Here is a 10,817-nt window from a genome sequence, read left to right as displayed (position 1 = left end):
TCTGTTTATCTGGCCCAGTGGGAATGGGCCTTTAGAGTGAACATTTTTAACTCAAACTTTGCTTCTGGGGGTCCCTGGAACAACATATTTTGAGATGGGGGTCCGCAGCCAAATTTTTTCCAGGTGTTTGCCCCAGGTGGGCGTGGTTATATGCCTATAACCCAGGGGTTCAGCAACCTTGCTCCCTTTTTCACATGAAGTGGCAAGTTTTCATTTTCTAACATAAAATGTAATAATGACAGCTAGGTCACCACATCAATAGTAATAGCCTATGTCCAACGTTTTTGATATGGCAATACATAACAAACTTTATTTTTCTTCTTAATCTAGAATGTAATTTTTATGTAGATGTGAGATGTGAGTCTAATGTAACTAAACTGTTTTTTTTTTTTATATTTCAATTTAAAAGAACACTACACTACAATGACCAGGAGGTGTCGCCACACACCACACTTCACAGTGAGGCGCTGGCATTGAGCTGTATTGGCCTATGAATGATATGAATGGGTTTATGGCTCCTGTGAGAGAACGCCACTCACAATGCAAACTGTTATTATTATTATTATCTCACACTATAGACACATTGAGCTGTTATTGAGCTCCACATTTTAATGACAGTAAATCACTTCATTTAGGCCTAATGTGCTACTTTAACTGAGTGCTACTTAAAGTGTGTCCTTTCTTGGGATACAAGCTAGGAATAATAGCTAAAACGTAGCTGCAATAACAGAAGCCTTTCAAACAGTTTTGAAAAGAGAGATATAAGCAAAATATAACAATGTTCCAAAATAGGAGTAAGGAGAGAAACACATTTTAGTTTAGTTACAAAACACCTCGCTATTCCCTTCAAAAATAGCCTACACGTGAGTTGTGTTTTTCTTCTTTTTTTTTTCTTTTTCCATTTACAAACGTGGTTGTGTGATTGCTTAATAGGCCTACGATGTTTACAAGGTGAAAGAATGAAAACACAGACCCCCCCACCCACTCCCACCCACTACTACACAAGTATAATCCTGAGTGTTAAAGTCACACTCCGGGATTTATTATTTTAAACAAGCCCAAAAGTTCACCGCTCCACAATATGAGCTTGGGGCAGTAGGCCTACGTAGGCTACTTTTTAACAGTAGCCAACCCGTGGTTCTCAGCCCCTAGGGTCGGGACCCCAATGATTTTGTGGGTCCCCCAAAATGACAGTGGTGGCAATAAGGACTTTTAAGACCTTGATAATTCCTCAAAAAGTAAGAAAGAAAATAAAAATATTAGGGACTGAAATGACCTGAAAACGTTTACTAGGCAATAAGTTACCAAAAAGTGGAGCAAATTACCTCAGAACCCTAGCTTGCCCAGTGGTTCTCAAACTTTTAAGTTTGACTCGATCTATTCCATTGTGAAAATAGCCGATCTACATGCTCTGCTATTTTCACAATTTCTGCCTCAAATATTTGACAATTTGACCAATGTTTGACCACAGGTACTAAAGAAGGCATTTAAATTCCTTAAATTGACACTTTAGAAATGTGCAGATACCTAGCCTATATACACTTATACTGTATGTCGGTCTGTTTACTGTTGAGTGAGAAACAATGTTGTTTAATAACATTTAGCTAAACAGCTGGGGAGGCAGCTGCCATACCTTGGCTACAGGGGGACATAATAAAATGTACTTTTCATTGTGCCTGTTGCTAAGGTATGGCAACATGACTGGTGTCACACCAGTCATGTTGCCATACCTTTTCTGAACTGCACGCCACTGGGAGGGGACCCTCCAAAATAATGTGGGGACACCTCTGGGCAGGGTTGTCAACATTGGACTGTCAGAATCCAGGAGATTTATTTTTTGGGGGGTGCGCGGAACTCCCCAACCAGGGTCTGGGGGGTGCTCTCCCCAAAACGTATTAATAGATATATTTTCCTGTGTTCTGTTGAATTTTGTGCATGTTTGATACATTTATCAGGATTACTTTACTAGCATGGGTACAATTTCAGCCTAAAATGCCAAATGTTGGTGTACAGATTTGATGACTGCAGCAAAGTAAGACATCTTTAATAATGATGTCTCATCTGTAAGTCATTACTTAAGTGAATATCTGTATGATCTTGCATGCATTGCCCCCACCCCTAAAGCGGGGGGTCTGGGGGTCCTCCCCCAGAAAATCTTTAACATAGTAGATTTAATCTCCTGTGTTGTGGTGAATTTTGTGCATGTTTGATACTTTTATCAGGCTTGCTTTACTAGCATGGGTACAATTTCAGCCTAAAATGCCAAATGTAGGTGTACAGATTTGATGACTGAAGCAAGGGACATCTTTAATAATGACTTCTCATCTTTAAGTCATTACTTAAGTGAATATCTGTATGATCTTTCTTGCATGCATTGCCCCCACCCCTAAAGCGGGGGGTCTGGGGGTCCTCCCCCAGAAAAAAAATTAACATAGTAGATGTCATTTACTGTGTTCTGGTGCATTTTGGGAGTTTGATACAAAATCCAGGAGAAATCCAGGAGATTTGCCAATCCAGGAGCATGCCAGGAGATGGGGTCAAAATCCAGGAGACTCCTGGGAAATCCAGGAGAGTTGACAAGCCTGCCTCTGGGAGTCTGGGGGTCCCGACTCCCTCCCGACCCACAGGTTGAGAACCACTGCTCTCTAGCTAGAATACAATAATATAATACAAATTGGATAAAATAAAAATAAGTTTACGGACGGCAGCTTTAACGTGTACAGCAGCTCTGCAGTGACAGTGCGCTGCCTGCGCGTGTAGACGGGCTGTCATTGGAGGCTGCGAGGCGCCAGTCAAGGCGTGTGGGTGGCGGCCTAGTATCAGCTGACAGAGGAGATGATAGTTCCAGTAAAACTCTCACACACAAGCAGGATCACAGTCAACAGGCGGGCAGCAGCACAGACACGCTGCTCACACGAAGCACCAACACAACCAGGATCACAGACAGACAGTCAACAGGCGGCAAGCAAGCAAGCAGCAGCAGCGCACTGCAGAGTAGACGGAATGTTGTTATGATGATCAGGAGGAGCGCCGACAGGACTGGAAAACCAAGTGGATCAACTTAGCTAGACTTTTCTTTTCTTTTTTTTTCTAAAGGGCTTTTCTTTCATTTAAAAAATATTTATTTGTATTGAGATTATTAACTATAAAGAAGAAAAGAAGAAAGCGGCTTGGAATGTGACTCCCAATGTAGCCCTGGACTGGAGGGAGTTTTTTTTCCTTCTTCTTTTTGTATTGAGAGATTTCCTGTTCATAAGGTGTTTATAACTATTCTCCACAACTTTTTTTTATATATATATATGATAGTTTAACGCCTTATTTCCCCCAGCCCCGACCCGTCCTGTCCCCCCCTAAAAGCTCGCTATTCCCCTCAGCCATGGCGGACCACCAGCAACAACAACAACACCACCAGCACCACCAGCAACAACAACCGCACAATCTAGTGGAGATCGACCCGGACTTCGAGCCCCTGTCGCGGCCCCGATCGTGCACTTGGCCCCTGCCGCGGCCGGAGTTCATCAACCCGGCGGGGGGACCCGGCTGCGGCGCGGCGGGCGGCGGCGGAGACTCCTCCAACGCGCCGTCGCCGGTGCCCTGCTCCGTCAAGCAGGAGCCCGACAACAGCTTCATCAGCTGCAGCCTCAGTCTGCTGGAGGAGACCGACGACTTCTCCGGATCATCGGAGCACAAAGCCTCGGTCCTCCTGCAGCAGCACCAGTGCAGCTGCAATGACTTCCAGTGTCAGGAGACGTGCGTCCATCACCAACAGCAATCACAACATCATCAGCATCAGCAACAACAACTCCCTCATCAGCAGCAGCAACAGGTGCAGTGGTGTGGTGTGGGAAAAAGTGCTCGAATGTTTGGGTGAGGGGTCTTCAACGTTTCCAGGCCAAGGAGGACCGCTTAGCTGAGAGAGAGATAAAGCAGGGACCCCCACTTGTGTCGCGGATTAAACATTTTCATCGATTTCTGAGACAGCTTAGACTTGTTTGACAGCAATATCATCAGTGTAGGTTGTTGGTTTAATGTGTATTTTTTACGACTTTAACCATCAAGTCTGCTTTTATTTTCACTCTACACCAAACCTCTTTGCCAAGAATAGCAGATCTACAAGCTCACAACGCCTCGCGCCGCGAGGCGTTGAGAGCTTGTAGATCGGCAATGTTCCACACCGAATAGGGATACTGGGGTTCAAGTGGTTAGTGTAGAAAACATTAAGTTCTTATCACACAAAGATTTGGAGGACCCCCTGTAGTAACTCTGAGGACCCCCTGTTGAAGACCCCTGACTTAAATGGGAGAACCACCCATTTTCAACATTGAACTGTGTCATTAATATACCCAGCTTTGAGTTGTTATGTGGAAATAAGAAAAAGTCCCCCCACTGTGTTCTGTGTTGCCTAGAACTGGAGGATTGATTGTGGGGTTTGGCTGGCAAAGTACACCGTTCTGACATCATCACAGTGTACTTTGCAAGCCAAACTCCAAAATCGGAGTAGGCTATTTCTGTATTTCCTACAATTATGTAGAAAATACACGTAGAAGTCAGGAATTCAAAATGTATACCTGAGCAAAACAAAAACAAAAAAAGAGTAGGCCTATTGGTGAAAAATATAGCCTACTTAAAGCACCAAAATGTGCAAAATGTTGAAAATAGCAGATCTGCAAGCTCACAACTCGAGATTGCGTCTGTTCAGATAGCCTAGTGGTTAATAGCTAAAGTGGTTAATATATGTCTTATTATATAATATATTATTATATTATAATTTATATCCGCAAAGTAACTAGTAACTAAACTTTTCAAATAATTGTAGTGGAGTAAAAGTACAATATTTGGATCCGAGATGTAGTGGAGTAGAAGTAAAAGTATTTGGAAGTACTCAAGTAAATTTACTTCATTACTTTACACCACCCAACAGGTGTCTCTCCTGTCCTCGCCGGTCGGAGCATCGTCGTCAGCAGCATCATCAGCATCCTCAGCATCACCGTCGTCGTCGTCCACGTCGTCCTCGGCCGCCGCGGCCGCTGCGGCCGCCGCCGCACAGAGGAAGAGCAGCTCCAGCCGCCGCAACGCCTGGGGGAATATGTCCTACGCAGACCTCATCACCAAGGCCATCGAGAGCTCCCCGGAGACCCGGCTCACGCTGTCGCAGATCTACGACTGGATGGTGAAGAGCGTGCCTTACTTCAAGGACAAGGGGGACAGCAACAGCTCTGCCGGCTGGAAGGTAAGGCTTGTTTGGGTTTGTTTTGGGATTGGATGGCCTGGTCTGGTCTGGTCTGCTCTGCTCTGGTGGTATACCACCATGCACTACAGGGCTTGACACTTAAGGCTTGTTCTGTTGTCTGGGACAAGTAATAAGTTCATTCAAAATGTACTTGTCCGTTGGACAAGTGGCTCTTGGTTTCACTTTTTCTGACTGGTCAGCTTTATGCTGTGTGCAGACCGTGGACTATGGACAGCCAATACTATGGAGTGGAGGGTGGAGGGAGCAAGGGGTGTCGTTAGCAGTCCTTTTGTTATTCATTCTATTTCCATGTCTGACTAGTCCTATGCATGCATTTTAAGAAGGAAATGTCAAATTTTCATCTTGGACAATTGAATGGGAAATGTACTTGTCCAAAGGGACAAGTGCCTGTCAAGCCCTGCACTCTCTCTCTCTCCATCTATCTACTCCCAATGCAGCTGTATCTGAGATTCAGTCACTCGAGTTTGTGTGTGTATACGTGCGTGCGTGTGTGTGCGTGCGTGCGTGCGTGCGTGCGTGCGTGTGTGCATGTGATGCATATACGTACATTGTGCATTAGGCTGCTATGTGTCATAATTCTTATTCCAGACAGCAAACAGTAACCCATTGACAGTGAGCCATTGATTTAGTCCAGTAGTTCTCAAACCATATTATTTCATTTCAAGGCCCTCTCCATAACTATGAGAGTGTACACATTTGTACACTCTGTCTCAGAGTTACACAGACCCGTAACGTTTCCTCTAGAATTCCGCGGGTCCATTTGGTTCCATGTTTTGTGCACACTCTCAGAGTTACAGTCCTGTTTATGGGTCTCTTTAGAACCCGCCACAAGGGAACCCTGAGGGTCCCCTGAAAGCAAAAAGAAGGAGAACCTGTTTTAGTCATAGATAGAGCAGTGGTTCTCAACCTTTTCAGACCGCGACCCCCAAAATAATCATATTTTAACTTTGGACCCCTCCACCCTGACGAGCACTAAGAGCTGAGGCATTACATTTTCTATAACACGGTTCTATTTCGAAAATGGCCTATTTTCTGCCTCTAATAGTTGACAATTTGGCCAATGTTTAATTTGTCATTTTAGAGGTGTTAAAAAGTCCTTAAATTGTCACTTAAGAAATGTGCAGATACCCCCTATACACTTAAACTTTACGATGGTGTGTTTGAGAAAACAATGTTGCACATTTGGCTACTCATCTGGGGACCCCCCCCCAAAAAATAATTTGGGGACCCACTGAGATAGACACTTCATTCCATTTTCTTTTGGACCAGTGTGGTCGTCGGTCAGCTCAGGAGGGCTGTGTATGCATGGGAGAAGAGGAGAGATAATAAGTGACTGGTTGCTCTGGTTGCTTCTTGGTTGGTTGGCTGGCTGTATGGGGAGAGCTGCATTCGAGGTCATGTGAAACGGCGTCTCTCTCTCTCTCTCTCTCTCCTCATTGTCATCATCCCTCCAGTTTATGGTAATTCAGTAAACCGGGCAATTGCTACCATGACCTTAGACAGTCATCTGACTCTTCCTCCCGAGTTATGTGTTTGATATGTAAGTCTGCTGACTCAACAGGGATTCTTTTCTCTCCCTCTCTCTCTCTCTCTCTCTCTCTCTCTCTCTCTGTCTCTCTCAGTGGCGTCAATTGGGTATGGCAGGGGTATGCAGCTGCCATACCCTGGGTCCAGGGGGGAAAATAAAAGTTACCTTTAAATATGAATCCATGAATGTCTCTTTTTCTATCTGTGCTGGTTATTATGTTGTTAAATTACAGTAAAATAACTACAAATGCAACATTTTACAAAATGGTCACTTTAACAAGGTGTTAAAGTGTATAGTTCTATAGTTCTATTCTCCACACTTGTATTCTTCCCATCTTGACAAAATGGTATATTCCCAGGTTCCGCAGGTCAGCTGCACAGGTGCAATTCATTATTGTTAATTGTAGCACATTTACTAACATGCCAAGTTTAGCTGCACTTGAACAACCATTCCAGCCCAAAGAAACCGTAGAAACCTGTGTCTCTACGACATTGTGAGAGACAGACATTGTGAAAATAGCCGATCTACTGCGAGGCGTTGTGAGCATGTAGATCTGCTATTTTCACAATAGAACCGTGTTAAACAAAATGTAATCTGCGAGGCGTTGTGAGCATGTAGATCGGCTATTTTCACAATAGAACCGTGTTATACGAAATGTAATGCCTCTTTTCCACGAGGACTCCTATCTTTGCCATACCCTAGCCTTTTGCTGAACTGACGCCACTGCTCTCTCTGTCTCTCTCTCTCTGCCTCGCTGCATTCTTCTCCCTGCTAAAGTGTTGTCCTGTGCAGAAGAGCTGTGATTTTGCAAACTGTATAGCCATGATAATAATAATCCCGCACTCCTAAAAAATGTTTCCCAACCAGTGATGTAAAGTAACTAAGTACATTTACTTTTGAGGTATTTGTATAGCCAATTTCCAATACCTTTACTTCTACTCCACTACATCTTGGATTCAAATATTGTACTTTTACTCCTCCTACATTTATTTGAACACTTCAGTTACTAGTTACTTTGCAGGTGTTAAATTATAATATTATAAAACACACAGTGTTGTGAGCTTGTAGATCTGCTATTTTCAAAAATGTACTACATTTACTTTTGGTATTTTAAGTACATTTTGATGCCAACGCTTTCATACTTTTACTCAAGTACATTTTGAATTCTGGACATTTACTTGTAACGGAGCACATCTACAGTGCAGTATTGATACTTTTAATTTAAGTACAAAATTTGAGTACTTTTTCCACCCCTGTTCCCAACAACAATCCCAACTGTTTTTTTCCCCCCCTTCCTTCTCCATAGCAAATTGTAGTTGGCGTGCATTACGAAACCGTTTTGGATACCAAAGAGAGGTTCTTATGTCACGGACAGAGACATTACACAAGAGGTCCGGGGCTTAAAATAACTGAGGTTGTGTGTGCGCTGTGGTGTTGGTGTTGGTGTGAACACTGGGAGAAAGACTTGAACCTCACGGTTGAGACATGATGCTTCACTTATGCCTGGCTTACAAAAAAGGAAAAAAAGAAATCGTCAAATGCCGGCTCACTCTCTTGCCACAGCAAATCATTGTTGAGAGTTTTAACACTTAGGAAGGGCTTTTTTCCCCCTCCTGCTCCCTTTTTGAGCGGTGCAAACCGCTCCTATAAGTGGCTGTGCGTGTGTCTGTAGCCTTAACTTTTTCCTCAGCGTTTTGCCATAGTAAAATGTGTGTACGTAGCATCATGTTTGTCTAGTGATGTCATATGTCGTATGTCTGTAGCCTTTTTCCTCAGCGTTTTGCCATAGCAAAACGTGTGTGTGTAGCATAGCCTGTACATCCTAGACTTAAATCCTAGTCTGAAGATGTTATGCAAGCACGACCACCGCTCACTTCACATTGGGTGTGATTTTTTTAAAGCAGTGGTTCTCAAAGTGGGATCCGGTGACCCCCAGGGGTCCCCTGCAAAAAGTGGTTGATATGGTATAAGAATCACTTTAATCCCCATGTTTGATCTACATTAAGCTCACACACATCAGGACATGTTGTGAGCTTGTAGATCTGCTGTTGTAAATAAACAAGGAATATTATCTTTGGAACATTTAAACAACACAAATCTTGTATATGTACAACATATTTTCAGGTGGGATGTCTGTAGCCTAGCACAGCTAGACAATCCACCTATGTTAAGACAAGGTGGGGATATACTGCAGTTAGTTAGCTGCATTGGTATGGTATATAGTCTGGCCAAGCCAGGCTAGGATGTATGTGGCCAAAAACATAGAAATGTGGCATTCCTTGACATGAAAAGGTTTTTTTGAGAAACACTGCTTTAAAAAGGACACATCCTGGGAATTTGGGAGACTGCGCACCGCCATTGTTTTCGTCCAGGGACGTGCTGGCCATTGGGAAAAGCGGGACAACTCCCGCAAAGCAAAGCCCTGCTTCATCATCATCATTTATGCCTTGCTTTTAACCTTGTAGCACTTTGAGATTCTTTGAATGTAAAGTGCGTTATAAATAAAATGCATTATTATTATTATTATTATCATACAAGGCCGTTGCACAAAAGTAGTGAAAACAGCCGATCTACAAGCACGCCTCGCGGTGTGAGGCGTTGTGTCCTTGTAGATTGCTGTTTTCACTAGTTTAAATAATTTTTAAAATGATAAATACAAAACAAACGGTTTTGGACATACAAGGTTTCCAGACTTTCCACCCAACAACGACGAAAAAAAAATAAAAAAAATAAATGAGGGCCTCTCCAACTCTTTTTCCCGGGCTGAATCAGGGGCCCAGCATGTCCCTGTTTTCGTCCTTCATTGTGACAAACAGGCAGACAGTGCGAACGCTCAGAGATGACGGTGTTGACGAGGTGACAGACACCAGGAGACGAGGCTAGCGGTGGGATTTGAGCTGAGGCCAGCAGCAGCAAGGGATGGGACGATACGCGATGTCATCGTTTATCGCGATAAAAGACACTCACGATAATCGTATCGTGGAGATTCAATTTAGCGTGAAATCGTCCTCCGTCATGCACTGGGATCAATTCACCTTTTATTTGCTGAGCTGCATATCCGGTACCACTTAAACCCTCTATTGGTAAAAGGTACTTATAATATACATACTTGATACAGTCTTTTTTTCACTCTCTACCAAAAGAGTTACGCCCCAGGATAGGGGATGTTGGGGATATTTTGATTATCGCGATAATATTGCTTTGAAGTTGCACATGGCAGATATGACACATAACCTAAATATACAAAGAAATGACTGACATATTTGGCAACTTTATACTTAAAAAAAGAACATTGACAGTGGAAATAGCTGATCTACAAGCTCTCAACGCGTCGCGATGCGACGCGTTGTGAGCTTGTAGATCTGCTATTTCCACTGTTTTTGACTTTAAGAAAAATATGTGAACATTTTTCAACATGGAAACGATTATAACGATTAACGCGATTATGTCAAATAATTTCGATTAGACGATTATGTAATAATTGTGACAGCCCTACATAACATATGGTCCCATGCCAAGCAGCAGCAAGGATGTGTGTCTCTCGGCAGGTGACAACCTTTACCACGGCACAGGAGGGCATTATTGTCATTCCCTCTGAGCGTCCTGGTTTTGAGAGGTCGTCTCAGTTGCCTGTTAACCATTCAGAACGGGTACACATTATTGTGTATCATTATTTTATGCTTTAACTATTGAAAAATAGCAGATATACAAGCTCACAGCGCGGCACCGAGTGTCGCGCTGCGAGCTTGTAGATCTGCTATTTTTGAAGAATCGTGAGAATTAGAATTTTGACCCGATTCTATAAGTGTTCTTGAGAGACTACTATGTCAGTGGTTCTCAAACCTTTTCTTGTCAAGGACCCCCAAAATGATATGAATCTGTTTTCACTGGTTATAGCATTCAATAATTCTAGGCCTAAATGGGTTAAAGTAAATGCAAAGTTTTTGGAGGTGCTTTGTGAAGAGCAGGCGGACGAGACTAGATTAATCCTCTCTGAGTCATCCGCAATAACAATGTATTGACTTGGCTTTAGAAAAA

At 43.2% G+C, this 10,817-nt stretch overlaps 1 protein-coding gene across 1 annotated transcript in view; it reads left to right on the top strand.

The window, feature by feature from the left end:
• The first annotated feature begins 2,897 nt into the window (after positions 1–2,897).
• foxo1a (forkhead box O1 a) overlaps positions 2,898–10,817 on the top strand; it is a 41,776-nt gene continuing 33,856 nt past the window's right edge. Inside the window, exons 1-2 of the mRNA XM_080730997.1 lie at positions 2,898–3,826; positions 4,922–5,230. Coding sequence (XP_080587123.1) covers positions 3,377–3,826; positions 4,922–5,230 — 759 coding nt within the window. The 5' untranslated portion in view covers positions 2,898–3,376. The remainder of the gene's footprint in view (positions 3,827–4,921; positions 5,231–10,817) is intronic.

The sequence above is a fragment of the Nannobrachium achirus genome (genome assembly GCF_963921795.1).
Source record: "Nannobrachium achirus genome assembly, chromosome: 8".
Classification (NCBI taxonomy): Eukaryota; Metazoa; Chordata; class Actinopteri; order Myctophiformes; family Myctophidae; genus Nannobrachium; species Nannobrachium achirus.
Note: the sequence above shows the minus strand (reverse complement) of the source record. Positions and strands in the feature narration are given on the sequence as shown.